Below are 23,578 nucleotides of genomic sequence, written 5' to 3'. Positions count from 1 at the left end.
CCTTATCTTTCACGGGAGTATCCAAAAAGAAGACAAGAAATAGCTGCAGAAGGACAGGCCATCTCCAGTAATTCCATCAGATGTGCCATTGATGCTGCTGACACAGCAGCATGTGGTGTGGACACTAGCATTCTTATAAGAGTGCATGCATGTTTAAATTGTTTGTGATTTAAACCAGAGATACAACAAGCAGTCTTGAATATGCCTTTTTACAAGGAGCATTTATTTGGCCCAGAGATAGCTACCACTGTAGTATTTTTTTTTAAAGGACTGACACAGCTAAAGCTATGGGCGCCTTATTAACTACACCCAGCGGGGGTCATTTTCATAGATCACAATTTACGGGTGGTTTTAAAACATCAACCACTGAGCCTCCTACCTCACAACAAAAGCAAGGAACACATTTCTATAACAGAGGTTCCTTTAGATGCTCTTATAGCGGCACAAATAAGAGAGGGAGAGGCAAACCATCTGCCCTAGAGGATCTCTCTAATATAAAACAGTGACTTTTTACAAAAACCCCACAGCACATGCATTTCCTGTGGGAGGACGACTGGCAAATTTTTATCCACAGAGGTGTAATATCACCACAGACCAGTGCGTTCTATCAATTATTCATAATGGTTAGTGTCTAGATCTCATCTCCACTCCACCAAATATACCTCCTCATCTTCACAACCTCTCACACAACCACCTCGTTCTATTAAAAGAAGAGGTAGAGTCCTTTCTTCTAAAAGGAGCTATAGAACCACTTCCCCTATCACAACAAGGGGTGGGAGTACATTCACTATATTTCCTTATAACAAAGAAAGATGGGTCTTTAAGACCAATTCTCGATCTCAGGCCTCTCAACCTACACATAATTTCAGAGCATTTCCTATGGTCATTCTGCAAGATGTTATTCTTCTATTACAAGAAGGAGATTACATGCCCGTATTAGATCTCAAAGATGCTTATTTTCACAGTCCCAAACATCTGACACATCGCAAATACCCAAGATTTGTCATTGCGGGAAAACATTATCAATTCAAAGTACTATCATTCGGGATAACAACAGCTCCAAGTGTGTTAGTAAAATGCTTAGCTGTAGTAGCTGTATTGCTCAGAAGGCAATACATTAATTTCTTCCCATACCTGGACGATTGGCTCATAAAAGCCAATACCATCCAAAAATGCCAGCAGCATACTTAAGACACAGTAGATCTTCTACACAATTTGGGATTTATAATAAACCATCTCAGATCCCATCTCCAACCTTCACAAATACAGCCTTGTCTAGGAGCAATTCTCAATACTCAATCAGCATTGGCATATCCAAATCCAGTAAGGATTCAGGCTTTTCAAAATCTCCTGCTTCAATTACAGGGGTATCATACTTGTACAGTAAAACTAGTGATGCAACTATTGGGGAAGATGGCCCCCTGCATTGCCATCGGTCCCCATGCAAGACTACACATGCGTCCACTTTAGTAGTGCCTGTTTTGTCAGTGGTCGCAGTCACAGGGTCATCTTTAGTATCTATTGTTGTTGGCCCACCAGACTCAGCGCTCTCTGCAATGGTGGAATACCATCAACCTCCTAAAAGGGTGGCCCTTAGATGCATCACAGATTGGTTGGGGAGCCCACCTCATCCCAACAACCTTACCATATGAGGGAAATAGGATCCCATCCAATAGACTTATCACATCAACTATTTGGTGTTGCTAGCAGTCTTCCTAGCCCTCAAAGCATTCCTGACACAAATCTCTAACCAAGTGGTGTTAGTCTGTACAGACAGTATGACAACAATGTATTATCTGTAGAAACGAGGGAGGGGGCTCACACTCCTCTCAGTTGTCCCGTCTAGCTCAGACCATTTGGAAGTGAGTGATTCATAATCACATTCTATTACTGAAAGAATATCTTGCAGGAATGGGCAATCAGTTAGCGGACCTATTAAGCAGGAGGCAGCAACAAGTCCAAGACTGGGCAATTCATCTACAAGTACTTCACCAATACTTTCGCCCCTGGGAAACACCAGAAATAGATCTCTTCGCTACCGTAGAAAACTCAAAATGCCAACACTCGGGCACGTCAACCTTGGTACACAACATTATTGGATCTGTCTGTGGTTCCCCTTCACAAACTTCCCAACAGGCCAGTCCTTTTGACTCAAAAGAGAGGTCAAACCAGACATCCAGACCCCAAGACACAGTTTGGGCATTTACAACTTCCTTCTGAATGTATTGACATTCTTAAAGAGGCACACAGCTCTACAATGACAGTGTTATGCTGCTAAATTGAAGCGTTTTTTTTATATTTCTATCAACCTAAAAACCTTGATCCACTCAAACCGTCAGTACAATATATTGTTTGTTATTTACTACATTTAGAAAAGGCAAAGTTAGCATACTTTTTATTAGACTTCACTTAGCAGCTATAGCTGCTTATCTCCAAAACAGATAACATATTTCTTTGTTTAGAATTCCTGTTATTAAGGAATTTATGGAAGGTCTTAGGAGTTATTCCACCTAGGGTTCGTCCACCTCCAGTATGGAACCTTAACATTGTACTTACTAGACTAATGGGTCCAGCATTTGAATCCATGCATTCCTGCTCTTTGCAATTTCTTTCATGGAATGTTGCATTTTTGGTAGCTATAACTTCACTAAGAAGAGTAAGTGAAATACAAACGTTCACTTTAGAGGAACCATTTCTCCAGGTTCATAAAGATAAAATAGTTCTTGGACTAACCCTAAATTCCTACTTAAAGTAGTCCTACCATTTCACATTAATCAATCAGCTGAGTTGTCTGTCTTTTTCCCACAACCATGCTCTGATGCCTTATATTGACAGGACAAAAAGTTTTGGAAAATCAAAACAACTTTTTGTAGCTTTTTCAATGCCTCACAAAGGTAATCCAATTTCAAAGAATGTTTTAGCTAGATGGATAGGCAAGTGTATTCAAACTTGTTATCTTAAAGCTAAAGGACAATTACCAACAACTCCTAAAGCACACTCTGCCGGGAAAAAAGGTGCTTCTTTGAACTTTTTTAGGAAACATTCCAATAGCAGATATCCGCAAAGCTGCTACTTGATCTACACTACACACTTTTACTAAACACTATGGTGTAGATGTTTTAGCTTGTCAACAGGCAAATGTTGGTCTAGCAGTCCTTAGGACACTTTTTCAAGCTACTTCAACTCCTACAGGCTAGCCATCGCTTATTTGGAGCGAACTGCTTTACAGTCTATACAAAGCATGTGTATCTACAGCTACACGTGCCATTGAATGGAAAATGTTACTTACCCAGTAGAATCTGTTCGTGGCATGTAGTGCTGTAGATTCACATGCGCCATCCCTCCTCCCCGGAAGCCTGTAGTCGTTGTAGTACAAAGAATTGTAAATATGTACATACATTGCATGGACATCTCTTTATATATGTGTATGTGTATATATATATATATATATATATATATATATATATATTAATTATATACATACACACACACTCTCTCTCTCTCTCCTCCTCTCTCCCCTGCCTGCTGGAAAACAATCTAACAAGGGACTTGATGCCCATTCGCACTATCACTGAGAGAAGGAGTCACTAGATCTTGTGACTCAAAAAGATTCTTCGAAGAAAAATAACTTGTAACACTCCAAGCCCAACACTAGGTGGCGGACTTATGCAAAACATGTGAATCTACAGCACTACATTCCAGGAACAGATGTCCACTGGGTAAGTAACATTTTCTTTTTAAAATTAACACCAAAACATACTTTAAAGTAATTGAATGCAACTCAAAGCAAACTAATCAGAAAATATACTTATAAACAAGAACTCCAACAGTTACCTAGAGTAAAGATCAAAATACGTCGGTCAAAGTAAATACATGTGGTAGAAAAAAATGTATTAGATTGTTTGCATGCACTCTGATATAGACAATGATTTCTCCCCATCCAGACACATAGCAGTACTAGCAGAAACCATAAAGAAGGGAATCCACGACGCTGATTCAGAAGCCCGCATAGTAGCAAGAAAGTAAGTTTTTAATGATGGTCCTTGTTAAACTGATAAACACATTGTTAACTTGTGTGTCTTGATAACTCTTTTTGATGAATGTATTAATAAATTAGCCCAGCTTTCTTTTTGTTTCCAGATCTGATTTCACATATTGTTTGCGGCATGTTGGCTTGTTCATTTTATTTTCAAATATGTCCTGGGAGGACACCACACATCTGTTTATTTAGCAGTGATAGCATTTTTAAATACCTTTTTCAGTTTGACATCTATGGTATAATTTAATGGGGATATCACAAATGGCCTCCATAGTTAGAGTACGACAGAATCATGATTTTGCCCCACGTCAAAAGGGAAAAGAGATGCTCTTCCTTTGTGGTCTTAAAGATAAGATGATTTGGAACTGTCAAGTAACAGGTGCAGGCTTTCCATGGGCTGGATGAATGGCGAGGCATTAGTCGGACTATAGTTCAAATAGTGGTCGATAAATAACTTTTGGTGGCTTTGAAGGGCTGCCACACATAGGATTATTTGAGCACTCAGGATGCTACATTAGGCCAAAGTAGAGAATTTTGCTTTTGTCCCCCCACTCCACCGCCACCCACAGATATTATCTTCTGTGGCCTGTTATGTCCATATGGTCTCTTTCTTACATGGATATTGATATGTGGTTAAGAGAGCCTCTCCTAAAATGATCAACTAAGAGGTACCAGTTTATCTGAACATTTTAGTTAATGCTGGAGCAATATAGAAGAACAAAATTCTAAATTGATGCAACCATTTTGGCTTGTAGGTGCAGTAGTTTTGAAGCTTTGTAAATATCCCTCGCCTCCAGGTTGAAAGGATCAGCAATCAGAGACCTAGAAGGAATACATTCTGCTAGTTCAAAACATAAACCATGGTTTTGTAAAGTTTGCATCAGAGGGACTGGGCACTGTATGGTCAGCTTGAAAAGCATCTTCGAGGAGCAATAATAGGAAGCAGCATAAAAGGACAGAGAAAAAAAGACACAACTATAGAGTCCTACACATGGTGAGATTCTCGAAGTTGCGGCTTGTCATGCCTATTGCTCATGTCTGTAGCTAAATGGATTTTCAACTATACTGATTCTATTATTATATTGATGAGTTTCCATTGTAGCATTTGAATAAAAGACCTTCTCAACATGAAGCAAGGATTTTATGTTTGTTACTGTTAAACTGTGCCATTTAATCTGGGTAAAAACATAGTGTGATACATGCAAAGCAGTCACCCTGGGATCCTCTGGTGTCTGCATTCTAGAAATGTCTGGGCTTAGTAGGCTTCCCTGGGTTGCGGCAGAGCCCGGGGCATAACCGGTTTGAATAGTGTAGCCATTTAGCATGGCAAGTAGGAGGGAATTTGGATTTAAGCCCACTCTTTGGGTCCATAAGTCAAAGAATCCAGGTTTCCTCTTGCTTGCCATGGGAATGCTCTGTGCCCCATTTTGTCAGAAAGTCTGCTGGGTTCTAGTGGTGGTTGTGGGAGTCCGGCACAACATCAGGGTGGACTACCTTCACCCCATATGTTTTTAAAATACAAAAAATAAATCCCTAGTGTCCAGTGGGCTTCCCCCCACTGGATGCAGAATTGTGGTAATCCCTTGCAATCAGTCCCCGAGGGACTTGGGAAGAAAGACTGTTGGGCTCATTCGGAGGTACTGGTACAGCCTGATGCCTGAACGGGTGACATCCTATCCCCTTAGCTTGTAAATTGTTTTTGGGACCATTTATTCCCTTGTGATGTAATGGCTTTGTACTCTGTTGGGCAGACTGGGGGTAAAATCTCCGAGGGGCAGCAAGACTTTTGGGCCACTCTGGGATAGTGGCAAATCCCTGTCTGGGCGGGAGGCATCCTTATTTTTTTTAGTTTTTTTAAAAGCCATTTGTCCCCTAGCAGTCAAGTGGGCTTTCTTCCCCCACAGTGAAAGAAAGATCCATTGTGGGGTGGGGCATAGGCCGATGGGTGGATGGGCCACCACTACCTCTAATCTTTTCAGACTTTTGTCCCTGGTGTCTAGTTTGCCACTCCAGCTGAACAGAATGGGATGAATACCATCTATTTGCCTGCAGGATTGGAGAATGACTCTTGTTCTCTGGGCTGGGTATGGAGCACAAGCCCATGGCAAGCGGGCTGCTCCCCTCCAAAAACCAGTAAAAGCATCAATCTCTTCTGCCTACTGGGGGTTTCTGTCCTCCCTGAATTCAGATGGCGGGTAAACATATTGTATCCACCCCTTATCTGGGCAGAAAGATTTTGCCCTGAAATAGGGGGCTGTCCAGGCCCAAGTGCATGGTTTAGCACCCCCTCCCCCTTAAAAAGCAATGCCTTGCATATTTCCTGGTGACCTGTGGGCTTCTTGTCCCCTGGGGGCAGATTGAGGGTTAACATCCCCTATCTGCACCCCCAGTGGGGACAGAAAGACTATTGTGCCATGCACCTGAGCTGGGGCCACACAGTCTTGGGCCCCTAAGGGCCACGTCCCACCACAAAAAGCAGTGCCTTGCACATCCGCTGGTGCCTAGTTAGCTTTCTGGTCCTCAGTGGGCAGAGGGGGGGGGGTAAACACCCCTGATCCACCTCGGGATGTGCCAGAAGAGTATTGGGCCACTGCCTCCCACCCCAAAATACTTCTGTTATTTTCACTGGAAGTATTTTCTTTTTGAAAACATAGTATGACACATTGACATCTTCCACACTGTGAAGGTATTGTGGAGGATGTGAACTGGTCAACGTCCACACCTATGCTGTTAAGTACTGTAAAGAAAATGCCTCTTTTTGCACGTTCACCCCCCACATTTTTGGACGGTTGTTGCTGGTTTTTCGACTCTTAGAGTGCACTGAGACCTCGTAACCAGACCTCTGTGCCAGTGTTCTGACACCTTACACTGTGTATGTCGAATTGACTAACCTCAGTTGAGAGAGACTGACATTCCAAGGCATGAGAGCCAGAGTGTCCACACAGGACTGCAGCACTGATGGTGCAGCCGTCTGCGTGACAAAATACAAAATGGCTCTTAGCCTGTCACTGCAGACTGGAAGGACAGTGATAACACTCCTAGTTCGAGATTGCCATTCAAACCAATGGCAAACCACTTACTTCCATTATCAGTATTTGTAATCTCCCTTAAGGAAGGCCTTTCGAGCCTTAAGGCATTAAGCTGTATATACTAAGCAGGCATATATTATTATATTTATTTTTATATATATATAATATCCTTACAGCAACAATTTTAAAATTGTTGTTTTGCTGTGGGAGAGTTAGTAGCCCTTTTGCCTAGCAAAGAGTTAATGGCCGTCCGCTCAGCCCAGCTAACTTCTGAATGTGACTACAGAGGTGTGGGGTACCATAAGTTATCAAATTAATCATGGTACTAAACCAGCCTTGATTCCCAAGTCGAATTTAATGTCGCCATTATAGGAATAGACTGTTACCTAGTTTGTCCAGTGGACTCACATGGTCACTGGCCACCATACAGCTTTCTGTCTCCCTGCGGAGTAGTGTGAACGACTCCCAGCCTTAGGAACAATAGCATCCTGTTACAGGGCATAGTCTTAGTGCCTGTTCATAAGAAGTCAATCAGGTTGTTAGCCCAAAAGACAAGTTTTAAAGGAAGGTGAAGCTGCCTTTGTTGGTCAAATGGTGATCATACGCTTGAGAGGCCGCCTTTTGGTCAGGTAGACAGACTGGTGGCGGGAACAGAGAGAGGGGACCAGTGCCCAAACTGGTTTTCCTGTGTGTGTGCGTAGTCCGCAGGTAGCCCCACACCTAGGGTGGGCTACTAAGCTCCTAACATCTGAAGAAGGGTTCAGACATTTTGAGAGAGGGCAGAATAGTGCACCTGGGAATTTCTAAATGCCACACATAATCGGAAAGTTGTCACCAAGAGGGAGGGGACCTGGTAGTCCATTGGCTAGAGACCGCATGATTCCCCCAGGGCACTTCCAGGACATAAATACGGCACCCCTAGCACCCTAAGCCTTAAGTCACATCTGGACAAGAAAAAGGACCAAAGAAGGACTGCCATGAGGACCCCTGGCTTGGCAAACAGAGGCTCCACTACCTGCTGGACTACACACTTGTGCTAGCAAAGAGAGAGGACTGTGCTTTTGTGGTACCTGGCTCTGAGAAAAGTTGTTCCCCAGACCAAAGAAGTGACTCCAATGATCCCCCTGGAACCAGCACCATGGCCAACAAAGCTGATGTAGCCCACCTTGGCTGGTCAGTAGACACTTGGTAAGAATCTCCGTTTACTGCCACTGGACACCTCACAAGACCATTCAAAAGTGGCCCAAAGTTGAACTCGAGTCAGCCAGGCCCGGGAGTGTTGTTGGAGTCAATATTGGTTGCCCAAGATAGACTCCAGCCTCCACCAAAGGATATAGCTGGCTCGTTGTGGACGGAGACTGGTAGCCCATCCCAGCTGCAATTCCTCTTCTACTATCTCAAAGAGGACTTGGAGGTACCCGGATTTCTGTGACCAAAGTCGCCCCACCTAACCTGTGGGTCAAGGAATAACCTGTCTGCTTAAATGCTATGGTGTATACTTACCTCTTTATAGTAAAAACATGGTGCATCCATATGTGGTAGAAAGCTCTTCAATGAAATTCAAAAAATGTTATGCAAAACTCAATTTTGGACAATTTGATGTTGAAAAGATACACCAACATTGGAAAAAACAAAGATCATCAGATGCTTGTAAGTTCTGTGTTATGTGTAAGGAAAGTATGGCCATATCCTTTGTTGTTGCCATAGTCTTTACGTAGAAAGAAAAGGCCTATTGCTCACAGCCTTCCGTCATCTGGGGATTAAAACCTGTCCTTCTGCTGTAGCAGAATTTTGCACTAAAGACATGCAGTTAGCTTACTGTCTAAGTAAATTGAAAAGAATAGCACTGACTAAGCTGACTGGTCAGATTCAGGAAGTAGACTCTTTTAATCAATAGATTTACTGCTTATCTTGCCTGTATGTTTTAATGTTTCTGCTTATTTAAAGTATGAAATTAAGGAGACTGATTGTCAGTTTTGTTTTACTTTAAATATTTTAGTTTTACTGCTATTGTAATGGTTTTAATTAACCATTATTATAATTATCATTAATGCTATCATTATTATTAGTAGTAGTAGTAATAATAAAAAAGGTGCTGTGTATAAATAGAAAGGGAACACCCTAAATGGGCAACAAAATTGGGTTTGTCCTGCTCTGAGCTTTTTCCTTCGGTGAAGCCGTTTTGGTGGGACCTAGCAGTGAAGGTGAGCAGACTCCAAGACCACTGTCTGGCTATGGTTTTCAGCATGCTCTCCTGGCAGATTTTGACTTCCCAGAAAAGTGACTATATCAGATTACTTTGGACTTGGCAAAACAACAAATCCATCTGACCTGCAAAATCCAGGTTTGTTCCATTCTGAGCTTTTGGTGCCAAACCAGTGCCTTCGATGGAAGCTTAATGGCAACATATTTGGCTTTGAGGGACCGTTGCCGGCCACATGCTTGGAAGTTGTACTGTTGAAAGATTTCAGCTTCCATAAAAAAAACTAAGGACCTGATTATGACCTTGGTGAATGGGATACTCCGTCACAAATGTGAAAGATAGACCCCGCCGTTTTACAAGTTCCATATGATATAACAAAACTTGTAATACTATGGACGGGACATTTGTCACATTTGTGATAGAGTATCTTATCTGCCAAGGTCCTGATCAGACCCTAAATCAGAACATTTATACTTTGACCAGGACTACTTTCTTGGTATATCCAAACTCTTCTCCAGTGCGGTCACACAGAAATCGTATCTAGGTCCCTGTCAACTGTAAACAGTGACGTTTGTAACAAATAACTTTATTTCGGCATCAAATGCCATAAAAGGTTTACATGCAACAGAGAATAATTTAAAAGGTACATCATTAAATCACATCTTAAAAAATAGATTAACATGTCTCTCATAGCTCCAACAAGTATACCTTGAACACCATATATTAGAAAACAAAAAGAAAAAAAATCAGAGAAGTATTTAAATATACAACGCTTGTGCAACAGCAATAGGACTGACACTTTGTTCATAGGGAATGTATACAAGTAGCAACTGAAACAAAAAATATTAAAATGTTAGCATGACATAGCCTTGAAAATCTTCCCCCTAATACACCACATGTGCCCTAAAAGTTTGGCAACTGCGCTAGCAAAGAGTGGACTGGGATCTGATCTTAATATTCTCAAAGCTGATACATGATCATGGGTACCCAGCCGCCTGCTGATTAGACTCATCCATTTAATTCAGAATGAGCATATGTTGGGCAGGCAAAAAATACATCTGCTACCAATTCAATCTCAACTTTACAAATGGGACATGATGGTGTGGGCATAGCCCTATTTTGCCAAATGTTGGTCAGGGAATTAAGTGAGAAAGAACCAAGTCTAAACTGAATGTAGAGCTTCCTGTCATTCAGCACAGTGATAAAGTCTAAGTAAGGTTCCAGTGTCCTTGTAAATTTCAAATCCAAAAACTCTCCTGTGGGCCGACCATTAGAGAGAAAAGAGGTCTCAGTCAACGCTACCCACTCCCAATAGCGCAACTTCACTGAATCTTTGGAGGGTATGGGCTCTGATACAAAGTAATCCCACACCTCTCGTAACCCAATTTCAGACAGTAATTTCTTCACAAAATCCAAGAGCCCTTATGGGACTTGTCAAAAGTACAGACTTCCCTAAACACATTTACATACAAAGACAGTTCAGGTGCTGACATGATTCTCCTTCAAAATAACAAAGATTGTAACTTAGCTTTATCGAAAAATGATTTAACACCCATGTCTCATTTTAGGGAGTAAAGCAGAGTGTTTGTGGGCAAGGACACGAGCTTCCTCAAAAACGTATTATCAGTCCTACTGAAATCATTGATGCTTTCAAACCCCCCTAATTCTGCCTCATAAAAGGACGAACCCACAGCTCTCAGATCATAAATCTGTAAAGCAGCAACTACAGGTCTGATAGATGATAAATGGTGTTCCTTCAGAAGTGCTCCAACCATTTGCCTGTGTTTTAGTGTTATCTTATTCACATGTGTTTTCCAAGACATTCTGTCTGACAGCTTGATGCCCAGGTATTCAAAGGTGCTAACTTGTTCAAGCATAACCCCACCCAGGGTGGGCCTCCCCTATAGGATTTGTGGGGAGTGATCACCATAAATTTGGTCTTCGCTGTATTCATCTCAAGACCTTGCAGTGCACAGAAATCTTCAAAGTGATTTAATAGTGATTGGAGCTCCCCACCCCTAGTTTTCAACACTAACAAGGTATCATAAGCAATTAGAGTTTCACTCTTCTATCCTTCCCAAGCACAGGAGCATCAGCAGGCTGGGACGAAAGAAATTGGACAACATTGTTCACACAAATAGAAAAAAGAGTTGGTGCCAACACGCATTCCTGACAAATGCCCCTGTTAACATTAATTGGATCAGTTAGCTGTCCTTGGTCCCTTCAGCATACTCTGGCAAAATTAGCTTCATGAAGACAAATAACTAAAGTTAAAATCTCAGTGGTGTATGATTGGCACTGTACTTTTTCTTTGCACTTTTCCATAAAACTTTAAAAATTCATATGGTTTCCCTATTTTGATTATATTATTGTCTTTTTGATCATTACATTTTTCTCTATTGGAAATTGTATTGTGTCCTTTACTTTAAAATTGTTGTACTGCTTGCTCTTAGCATGCAGTTATCTACTGATTCCCTGCTGCTTTTGTCATAGGTACCAGGTGGTGAACAGAGATTCTCTTAGAACTCTGTTGTGACCTAACCAGATTGAGTTTATTGAATTGGTAAGGGTACCCTTCCCAAATGAAAAAAAACATTACTGACATATGCCTTTTGTACCCGGAGCCCCAGATGCAGGTACTGAAATCAACGTACAATAAACGTGCTCTTGCGGTATTGGTAGTCTCAAAGTTTTTAACTCCGATGGGTCTCAAACATTGGCTTTCGCTTGAAAATTAGATGATGTAATATGTTGTATCTAGTCTTTAGCATCAAATGTATTACCAAGTTGGTCATCATTTCTTCTTTCTAGTGAATTAGCAGTATCCACTTCAATTGGCAGTGTTAAACATGACCTGCTGCTCAACATTCCAATGTATAACCTGTTGTTTGCTTTCCTGTTGATCAAAAGGACCAGTTAGTCACTTCACACTAACTGACTGTATTTCTATTTACTTTTGCTTTGTGTTTGCCACGGTTCTTTGTTCATACTAGTAAAGTTGAAAAGTAGAATGGTCTGGTAGAATATAGCACCTTGAGTTCTTTTCTTCAGGTGTTACTGGAGCTTCCACAGTCACTTTAGCAAAGAGGCTGAACAGATGTTCAACACACTGGAGTCTTCCTATCAGAAAGCCCTCCAGTCCCATTTGAAGAGTGCAGACAGCATTATGTCCTTACCCCAGTCGGATCGTTCATCTTCCAGCTCACAAGAGAGCCTCAAGTAAGTTTTGATTTGCTTTTAAAAGTGCACGCACCACATGGATGTTCATATTTTAAATGCTTTGCATGTCTGCTTAGATAAGGAGAGAAATGTTTCTTCCTACAGATTCCTCTCATTTGAATCTTCTCAAGGATTACAATTGAACTTCCAAATTTCAGTTCTATATAGCAGTAGTTCCCTTATGTCACTAAGAGTGTTGTGAGACTCTATTCACTGATCTGCTAGTCTCCACTAGATAGGACGGTGCTGATAAATAACAGTCCCACCCATATATGTAATGTGAGCTCCTCCTCTTGGAGTTCCACAGAGGAGGGGATCCAGTGCTTCCTTTGTTAATGTTGCCGTCTTCATGCAGTTTTTCAGCATGTATTTCAACAGAAATCAGGTATTTTGACAAAGGACTTGTCTCCCCGAGCACTTTGGTCTTTATACCATCTTCTCAAGGTTAATGCCACAATTTGGTCTCTGAATTTCCGAAACCACTCTTGTTATTTTGGTATTTAACATGACTTAGTTTCCTGGGACATGCATGTAGACCAAATAGATAAGGAAGAGAAAGGCCAAATTATTCTTAGGCCAGGTACGTCTGATAAATGTCTGAGGACTCGTTCGCCCAGTAAATGTAAGTTTGAACTCCACAACCTAAAGAGAATTTTCAGGAGGGAAGACAGTTTCAGTTTATAAAAAAAAGGCACTTGAAGAAAATATCTAGCCTCATTCAGGCTTAGGACTTGTGTGGCCAATGTTGTTTTCCATTTTGACTAGCTTTGGAATTTTCTTTGGGTCTGTTCCCTTTCTGAAGAAGAATCTATTTCTTGTGCCACTTTCTTTTTCTACAATAGATTCCTCCAACTTCTAGACTTCAAATGAATCTAGGTTGGATAGTTTCAAGCTAATTCTTCAGCTTATGGCATGCCTTCTGTAGCTCTCTTGATAGTAATTTTTTTCAGTACATATGGCACTATTGGCCCCTGTTCTGGAATTAGACTATAGAGTTATGAGTTCAGGAAACTGCAGTACACAGAAACATTGAGCTAATGTGGCTCCATGAGAGTCCATTGTGTTGATTGTGATGTTGATTTAGAGAGTCTGTTGAGAAATGCTATTTTCAGGGAAGCCAAGAAATGAATGGTTGACTCTGAAGACAAAAGACAGGTGGAACATACACTTGTGCCACATGCATGTGTCTTTTTGGAGGCTCTTTCGAGTTAAAGTGATCCTTTAGTATTCTGAGAGATAATTCATCTGAGAAATGATAATAACAGTGATGCCGGCATCTTTCTGCCTTACATATAATCTGAAATGGGCTTATAATATAATTGACAAGATGTTGGCCAGAAACCTCCCATGAAGTCGATCTTCAGTATCCTTTTGATCCCACGCCTGCAGCATTAATTAGGTAAATCAGCAGGTATAGCTGGCATGCACACAATCTGAAGGGATTTTTTCACTGTACATTTTACCGCTGTTGACTGAATGCCTGTTAGCTGAGAGTAATCTTGAAAGATAACATTCTGGACCATGCGTTAGCAGCTTGAGAGAAGCCATTCTCCTTATCTGCAATCATCAGACTGTTCCTGTTCTGGCATTTTCTGATGCCTTGTGATCCAAATCCTTCTAACATCCTTTACTGCATTTATCAAAATTGAAGTTGAATGCCTTTTAATCTACTCCCCAAATGGGGAATAGAAGAAGGTAGGCTCTCTCAGTGTAAATATTGTGCCACATGTATCTTAACACTTAAAGAAAAAAGTATTATTTTATTTTAGCCAGGTATACCCACTTTGTGGGAGATTTAGGCCTTAGTGACCAAAAATCTCCAATTCTATAAGAAAGGTAAATTTTTCGCTGCCAATCAAGGATGGTAAGGACGCCTCCAAGTACATAGTTAGGACAGTCTTCAACACGGGAGACACAGTGGTGACATCTGTGAATACTGTGATCATGATAAGGAGTAAAATATAAGGGCGGATGCATTAAGCCAATTATAGAATAACTAAAATAGAATCCACTGTGAGTGGGAGCTAGGCTGCAATGTTTTCAGCGCTGTTTTGTGTGATTGGAGTTGGCCCTAGATAGATACAGTCACAACTTCATCCAGAAAGAAGTGTACGTGTTTAGTTTTCTTCACATTCCATGTGTGAGGTCGCTGTGGGATGCTTTCGAGATAGAACCGAGCCTTGCCCTATTTTAGGGTTACACCTACTCTATCATTCTGAGAACCCTTCAGAAAGTGAGATCAAACAAGGCATGGGTGATCCTGCTCGCTCCAGACAGGCAAGCAGGATCTGGTGCATAGCAGATCTATTGGTCACCCTGGGAGACTCCCCCTAACATCAGCTTCTAAAGGGGTCGCTACATTTCCATCATCCTTTTTCAATTTGGTGCCATGAGATTTACACTTGGCATTAATAATTTCACTTTTTGAACAGATAAGAGTGTCTCCTTTGTGTCTCTGTGCTCTGACATATTTTTCATATTACTCATACTTCTGCTATGAAAGTGGATGACATTCCAACTTTGTTAGAGATGCCCCTATATCCTGATTTTTCCAGAGAATGCATTCTTCTCTTATTTCCAAGTGTTTTTGTCATGTTATATTGCAAAAAAGGTAACTCTGAGCTTATTTCCCTCCTTACCCATTGAGGGCCAAAGCCTCCAAACAGAACTGACCTGATGATGGTGCATCATTTTTGTTTACAGAACAGATTTCACACTCGATGACCAGGTATTTGGAGGTGGTGCTGGTAAAATAAAATAAAAGGCAGTACATTAGAGAACCATATTTCATTGAATACTTGTTTGCATTTAAATATGTTAGACCGAACATTAGAAAGATCACTCTAAAGTATAGTAGTGAAGAGTCAGTATTTACTAGTAGAGTGCAGGTGGTAGATATTTATCAGTCAGCAATGTGGTCATGCTGTATACCATTAGAAGGTACTATTGCTTAGATTTACAATCCAGAATTTAGGGTGTATTCACTAGGGCTACATAAATTCCCTATGTGGATGAGGTGGTGTTTCAGTCTGACCCTCCTTTTGATGATTGGCATTGCTGTTGGAATCTTTCAAAGATGAGCAGTGAGCTGGCAGAAGTATCCATCAGAAGAAGTGATTTTTGGTAATGCTTTTTTCATGGTGGATATTATATTTTCCTGCAGACTTCTCATTAGCTTCCTATCTCCACATTCTCTGGAAATCTGGTCTGAGTTCTCTTTGTGAATGTATTATTTCCTTAGTGAGTTTCATAGTTTTCCAAATCCCTCTGTGAACAACAGCAAATTGGATGGATCGAACAGCACAAATATAGGTGGATCTGCCATGTCATATCTGGTAGAGTTCAACAGACTTGTATCTAGAACCTTAACAGCACCACTTATGCAAGGAAGCTTCTGAAACATTTTTTCAGATCTGATTATGCTTGTAGAACATTCAAAGAGGAGGAAGTGTCAAGGAAATTCAGTTTTCAACTGAAAAGTGCTATTGACAGTAAGTATGTAATTCTTCAAGGCTTTAGGCTGCTGCTGTTGGTGATGTAATGTGACGGCTTCAGAATAATATGCATGGGTTTATATGCTTAAATCATTATTATCATAATGCACTCTTAAAGCTGCAGTACTACAGAAAAATATATTTTGTAAGAAACCAATATTTCATAGGAAAGATTGACATGTCTTCTCATAACTATAATTATTGTCATGATTTCAGATATTGTATGGTACTACATGAAGAAATAATGTTGTCCTCAAGCATTTCTCTCTAAAAAAAAAACAAAAACAAAAAAAAAAATCATATTTAGAAACAAAAATTGACAGGGACCCACATCAACTTTGGGTGGGTGAGTGAAGTCCTGTGAAGCTTATGGATTTTGCCTTCTAAGTAATACTGCTGCTTTGAGTTACAGGAGTTTGTCATCCACTGTGCCAATTGCATGCTTTGTCTATAGCTCACCAAACCCATTTGCCTGGGTTTGATTGCTGGATCCACTGTAATAATTACACTTGTATTTCTCTTACATGCTGTCTCCGGCCAGATGCTGGATCCACAGGAATAACTTTGTGTATATTTCTCTTACATGCTGTCACCGTTCAGATGTGGGATCCACTGTAATAATTATATGTATATATTTCCTCCCAGCCGTCCACTATCTGCCAAAAGAAGTCCAACTGGAGGTACAACGTCGAGAGGTAAGGCCTGAAACATGGTTTAAGGAAGACCTTAACACCCAGTGGTACGATGCAGTGATTTATAGGCATGACAGTCTTGTTCATGGGCCATCCGTTGTGTTTTACGTGTCGTGATTATGGCACCAGTGTCGTGACTATCCATTATCATTTAATTTTAAGTGGGGTTCACCCATCTCTGTTGTGGCTATTATATAGCAATAACGTTGATTTCTTTCCAGCAGACTTGATGACCCCCTTCCTTTAGATCTACTTTATGCACACAATTTCTCAGACTATATTTGCCCACAGAAAGTGGGTTGTTTGCGAAGTGTAGCTAGTACTCCCGTGAGGTTTATGTTCTTTGTCTACAACATAAAATATTGTTGTTATTCAAGTTAACTATCATTGTTACCTCTCCTTGAGTAGCATACATAATTCCTCATCTGTCGTATTATCATTGTGAGAACCTCCCACCCTTTGAAAAGGATTCTCTCAAGCAGGGTGATATCATGATTACTCCTGCTTTCCAGATGCTAGTGCTGTGTTATTTTATTAAAAATATGAGCAAAACCTCAATTTTTCTTTTTCACTTATAATGGATGGCCTTTACACCTGAATGCTTTAAGGTACAGTTTCTTAGTGTGTTAATTCACAAGTGACTATAGAAAGGCAGGAATCCTTTATCTAATGTTGACAGAAATGTCTCTTTGACATATAGAAATGAGCTAGTATATCTCATTGACAACTGTCTTTACTTGTGTTACCAGCCTGTTGAAGTTTGTGATGAGCTATGCCCAATATTGTGAGACCTATTTCTATACCGTTTCAAGCTTTACTTTGCTACTTCCAGAGTGTCTGTGCCTCTAGAAACAGTTTGGAACTTTTGTGCTGACCCTGAACTAGTGTGAGTGTAAAACCCTAGACCGTCTTTCATATATTTTTTTTCTGGGGGTGATACCAATATATCTTTAACGAAGGTACATTTAGTCTTGGTTTTGAGGCTTACACTGACTTGTGCATCCTGTCCCTTTCCTCTAGATTCACACGATTCTTAGGCTGAACAAAAGTGATGAAATTTTCAAGCCCTGGTGATGCATAGCCAATTATCCCAGTACAATGCCTGTCACCATGCCTCAAGGTTATAGATTCACACACTGCCCCTTGAAGTAGTCACATCCATTTAACATTTTTGTGAGCTCTAACTTTCTCTGGTTCCTTTGAACTCCTTCTGCAATGTTTACTATTATTTGCGCCCCTCAGCTTTGGTGAGCTCTTTCTTGTGCTTGCTGGCAGCGGGTTTTCTCCTTTGCTCCAGCAATGTGGTTTGATATAAGGTTTTATTTCTTACTTTGTGTTTTGCTCAAGGTGGCATTCAAACTTAAAGTAAGCTTTACCTAGGTTGTGCCCCTTTGGGCTTTGTCTGGACTCTCCTTGAGGTACTCTGTTGACTTTACACCACAGATCATACAGGACTTTGAATTTCCTTCCAGAACCTCGTCTATGAAGCAACTCTCAGGTGCCTCTTGAAAGAACTAATATGGTGGATATCAATGCCAGATTTTGCTTAACATTTTGAAACAACTTGCTGAAACAGACACAAGACTGAGTTAAAGATTTTAGCTTCAAACTCCAAGCAGACACAGTGATAATATTTTATAAAGTTTGTGTTAAATCTTTGCGATTTGTCCAAGACCTGTGACTGGGGTACAAAAGTTTGGATCCTGTTCCATGACGGTGCTTGTGGTGAGTGTTGTTTTTTGTTGTTGATATCAATGTTTACTTTGTGCTCCAAACTTGAAACTTGCACACATATCTATCAGTGTTTTGCATGACACGAACTGTTTATGCAATGATTTCATCAGATTAGGTAAATCGTCTTCATCTAGTGTGTATGTGTCATCTTGGATGTAGCAATGCATTTTCTACTTCAGCTTCATTATACAAGACCTCTTCTAGATTCCTCTGAGGTTGTAGATAGAGTATATTTATGGTATGGGAAGTTCAGCTCAGTCTTGAATTACCTATTTGGTAGACTGGTTAAATATACAGCAGCAAAATAAATATTTACTAAAGCTCTTGAGAATGATTTTAATTTCTAGGGAGCTTTGTTATTCTGATGGCACCTGCGTGGATTTATTTTCCTTTATCAGCAAGCATTTTTTTCGTATTTCTATATCCCTTTTTGTTTATTTAAAAAGCTGCACATACTGTAGTGCATTAGGCATTCTGCAAACTATGCATTATCCTGCAAGCAAGAGGCTTCTTGTTCCAGGTAAATGAACAGATGCCACGTGTTCCCTAAACTAGCAATATTTGGTCCACTAGAGCAAGAATAATTTTTTATTAAGGTTTCAGGTTGTTTTGTTGCCCCTTGAAAGTCAAAAGCTATTGTGTGACAACTGTGTTGAAGTTTCTAAAGAGTACAATAGGATGCATAAAGTTTTTTTTTTCTTGGAGTCCATAGCACTGGACTCTTCCTTTTGATGTCCGGACTCCAGGAGACCTGTCATACTGCATAGGCCTCTCCTGCCAGGTCAGTTCATAGTTTCATACCGAACTCTCTGTAAGCCTGGCAATATTCACTGATATTGCAAAATGCAGAGGACACAACTTACCATGTGATTGGTATTTATTAAAATAGCTCCACTCATCCCACCATTAGAGAGCTTCATACTTGCCCACGGAAATATCAAAGCCATTGTTGAGTTCATTAATATGCCACCCTTCTAAGATAATGGACAGTGATAATTTCAGTGTAAAATTGTGCTTTCGTAGAAATAGCCTGTGCATAGCCCATGAAGTGTCTTCTAATATTGGCAACCTCTCTAGTTTCTCTTTTATGTAAGCCTTGGTTTTGATTTCTAGTTGTTTCTAGTTGTTTTCCCTGGCTGCTCTGTATCCTCCTACCCCATCCTCCACCCCCTGTTCCTAAAACGCAAGTCAAGATTATTAGGCCTTATTTCTAATGTGGGCCACCCTTCTAAGAACTTTGTTTGTAGCATGTTTTGGCTGTAGATACATATGCTTAGCATATTCCTGCCATCTAGTGTTGGGCTCGGACATTGCAAGTTGTTTTTGTTTGAAAAGTGTTTTGAGGCACAAGGTATAGCGACTCCTCCCATAGTCTGTATTGCACATGCTCATCATCTTCTTTGTTAAATTGTATTTCTCCGCCCTCTGGTATTTTCCGAGCTCTGTGATTGCAGCTTCGGTGTGGTTTCACTGACCCTTAGGTGACTGCTATACACCATACTTCGACAGAAGAATATAGGAAAACCAGCTGATCACCGAATTCTGAGTTTTCACTCTCCCAGCCTTGGCGTCAACGATTTTCTCACTCGATTGGCCTCACTTGATACTTCGGAGTGATAGAAAAACACCTTTAAGCTACTGTCCCAAGTGCAGCGCAAAGTACTCCAAGCAAGACCACCATGCAGTCTGCAACCTGTCTGTCTGCCTCTTAACAATGAGGAAGCATCCTCTGATGTCTGCCTGGCCTTTAGTTGAAGAATACTCTTCGACAACGAAATGAGAGATGGTGGGCCCACACAACTATGTAGGCACAGTGAATGAATGAGATACTCAATATCTCTAGGGACTGACAACTGCAACTACAAGAAGACATGGACCTCAAAGCTGAGGCCCATCATGACAATGACTAAGGTGCAGAGGTCCAAGGCGTCCCAATCCTTCTCAGCACCAGCGGACAGGGGTCCGACTTTGACTAGGCGTTGAAGGAAGTCAAAGATCTGACTTCAACAAGGCATGTAATTACAGTGGCGAAAGCTTCACAAGCACACAGTCTAGTGAAAACTAAGGAACAAACACAAGCTCACTGAACCCGACTACCTCAGACCATGTACGAGTCCGGCAAAGGCAAAAAAGTAGGCAATCGTCCCTCTGCCCAAACAAGCCTCCAAGGCAACTGAAAAAATGAAGGCACTAACTTCTTCCAACTTGAAGCCAGTTTCAGAGCCGGCGTCGAAACAAGATGCACTTACATCATAGAAGCCTTTGTAGATAAACACGGGACTAGAAAAACCAAAAACACCTTCTGCCTCCAAACCAGAAAAGGCATCGAAAGCGTCATCAGACTCCAAAGCACCTTTGGTACTGAATAAACTGTCGGCAAAGACTATGTCGACTACTCCGGCTTTGAAAACACCAAAGGATGCAAAGGCCGCCACAGAGCCCAAAGAATAGCCTGTTGAGCCCATTTTAACAAAGCTTCAAGTACAACTTGACGCCAGACAGAAGATAATATTTATTAGGTACCGGCAGGGTGGTGACCAAGTCACCACTCCCACCTACAGACGCATTCGAGGAGATATAGGCCTCAGCCTCCCAAGCCTCCACATAAAAAGCACAAAGGCACCTGCCCTCTTCATCTCCTATTGCACTCTTCCCCTCAGCTAACACCTATTCCTGCAGTACTGCTTTCTCTTCCTCCTCCTCCTACTCTCCCTCTTCTGACAATACCATTCACATGTCCACCTTTATCAGCATCACTACAACGCTCCCATGACAGGGTTCACCCACTACCTCCTCATTAGGGAGAACACAGCACTGGGGAAAACAGAGAGCTGTACTACTATCCCTATTTCCCAGACCCACAAGGTGATCCCGATAGACTGGATGAACCCTAGGAGGACTACATTGACACGCAAGGGGATACAGATCCTGAGCTATACCACTCTAAACCATCCACTCGATTACACCACCACATAGCATGAGGCACTATGCAGGGCTGCTGTAAATCATAAGGTTGATATGCATACAGTGGAAGTTGAGGAATGATTTATTCCTGAGGCAAAGTCAAAGACACAGCAAACTCTCCAGTTCCTACCAATGCCAAAGGGCATGCTGAAGTCCACGGCTGACATTTTCAAGCAACCAGTTAAGTCTTGGGTCTTACCTAGGGTTGATAAAAAAAAAAATATATATATATAAATATATATATGTTCGATGGCATGTGTAGCTGCAGATACACATGCTGTGCATTATCCTGCCATCTAGTGTTGGGCTCGGAGTGTTACAAGTTGTTTTTCTTCGAAGAAGTCTTTTCAAGTCACGAGACCGAGGGACTCCTCCCTTTCGGCTCCATTGCGCATGGGCGTCGACTCCATCTTAGATTGTTTTTTTTCTGCCATCGGGTTCGGACGTGTTCCTCTTCGCTCCGTGGTTCGGTTCGGAAAAGTTAGTTAACAATTGGAAAATTCGACTGTATTGTTTACGCTCGGTATCGGGTTAGTGATAGCACGTCGACACTGAAGAAAAGAAGAGCTCTGGCAGCCCTTCGGGGCTTCCACTTCTCGGCGGGGTCTGGTCGGCCCGACCGCGTGCGTCTTCAAGTCTCATGGAACGGACCCCATTCCGCTTCTACCCTAAATGCCACGCTAAGTATCCTTATACAGACCAACATTTGGTCTGTAATTTGTGTTTGTCCCCCCGAACACAAAGAGGATACGTGCGAGGCCTGTCGGGCATTTCGGTCGAAGAAGACGCTGCGGGACCGGAGAGCTCGAAGACTTCAAATGGCGTTGACACCGGCCGGACAACCCGACGTCGAAGAAGAAGAGACATTCTCCTTTCCTGATTCGGACTCGGACGAGCCCAAGAGTGAGCAGTTGATGAGGCAACAAACCGTGAGTAAACCAGCCCCGGCAAAAACTCACTTGAAAATCATGAAAGCCAAGGGGACGCCACCGCAAACAGGCCATGGCTTTACCCGAAAGCACAGTGACCAAGCATCGGCACCGAAAAAGGCTTCACAGCAGCCGAAGACATCCGACTCCGGTCGAGATACCGGCTCCGAATATACTCGGCACCGAGATACCGGCTCCGACCGATCCGGCACCGAGAAATCGGTACCCTGAAAGCCAAAAAGGTTTCTTCGGAGCTGAAAAAGACTACAGAAAAAGTTTTGGTGCCGAAAAACCCAGCCCGGAGCCGAAACTAAGCTCCTATACGGAGGAACAGGGCCTCTCCTCACAATTACAACAAGAATTGGGGATGGGAGAGCCAGACCATACACAGAGGAGGCTCCATATACAGAAGGACACGGGGAAATTAAGTACACTTCCCCCCATTAAAATGAAGCGGAAGCTCGCATTCCATGAGGCAGAAATGCAGCCAAAAGCAAAAGTGGCTAAAGAAAAAACAACACCACAGTTTTCTCCACAGCCATTGCCACCGGCCTCACCACATCTGTCCCCAATAGCAACACCACCAATGGTGCAGTCACCAACTCACCCAGGGATGAGCCAAGATGACCCAGATGCATGGGATCTGTATGATGCACCAGTCTCTGATAATAGTCCGGATTGCTACCCGGCAAGGCCATCACCACCGGAAGATAGTACTGCTTACATGCAGGTGGTTTCCAGGGCGGCTACTTTTCATAATGTAGCATTGCATTCAGAACCTATAGAAGATGACTTCTTGTTCAATACCCTGTCATCAACACATAACCAATAACAAAGTTTGACAATGTTACCAGGCATGTTAAAACATGCCAAACAGGTCTTTCAAGACCCAGTCAAGAGCAGAGCCATAACACCTAGGGTGGAAAAGAAATATAAACCTCCCCTTACGGTCCCGGTATACATTACGCAACAGCTGACTCCTGATTCAGTGGTAGTGGGAGCAGCCCGAAAAAGGGCAAACTCACAAACTTCTGGGGATGCACAACCACCCGACAAAGAAAGTCGGAAATTCGATGCTGCAGGCAAAAGAGTGGCAGCACATGCAGCCAATCAATGGCGAATTGCCAATTCACATGCCCTATTGGCAAGATACGACAGGGCACATTGGGACGAAATGCAACATTTCATTGAACACCTTCCGAAAGAATTCCAGAAGTGTGCCCAACAGGTTGTAGAGGAGGGCCAGACCATCTCCAACAATCAAATAAGATCAGC

The 23,578-nt window shown here is 41.8% G+C and overlaps 1 protein-coding gene across 5 annotated transcripts in view; it reads left to right on the top strand.

The window, feature by feature from the left end:
* The window catches only part of CLASP1 (cytoplasmic linker associated protein 1), a 1,131,138-nt gene that overhangs the window by 525,046 nt on the left and 582,514 nt on the right, over window positions 1–23,578 (top strand). For all 5 annotated transcript variants that reach the window (XM_069224628.1, XM_069224627.1, XM_069224630.1 and 2 more), the window contains exons 16-18: window positions 3,945–4,022; window positions 12,323–12,490; window positions 16,630–16,679. In XM_069224628.1, coding sequence (XP_069080729.1) covers window positions 3,945–4,022; window positions 12,323–12,490; window positions 16,630–16,679 — 296 coding nt within the window. The remainder of the gene's footprint in view (window positions 1–3,944; window positions 4,023–12,322; window positions 12,491–16,629; window positions 16,680–23,578) is intronic.

The sequence above is a fragment of the Pleurodeles waltl genome, chromosome 3_1 (genome assembly GCF_031143425.1).
Source record: "Pleurodeles waltl isolate 20211129_DDA chromosome 3_1, aPleWal1.hap1.20221129, whole genome shotgun sequence".
Lineage (NCBI taxonomy): Eukaryota > Metazoa > Chordata > Amphibia > Caudata > Salamandridae > Pleurodeles > Pleurodeles waltl.
This window is presented reverse-complemented; position numbering and strand designations above follow the sequence as displayed.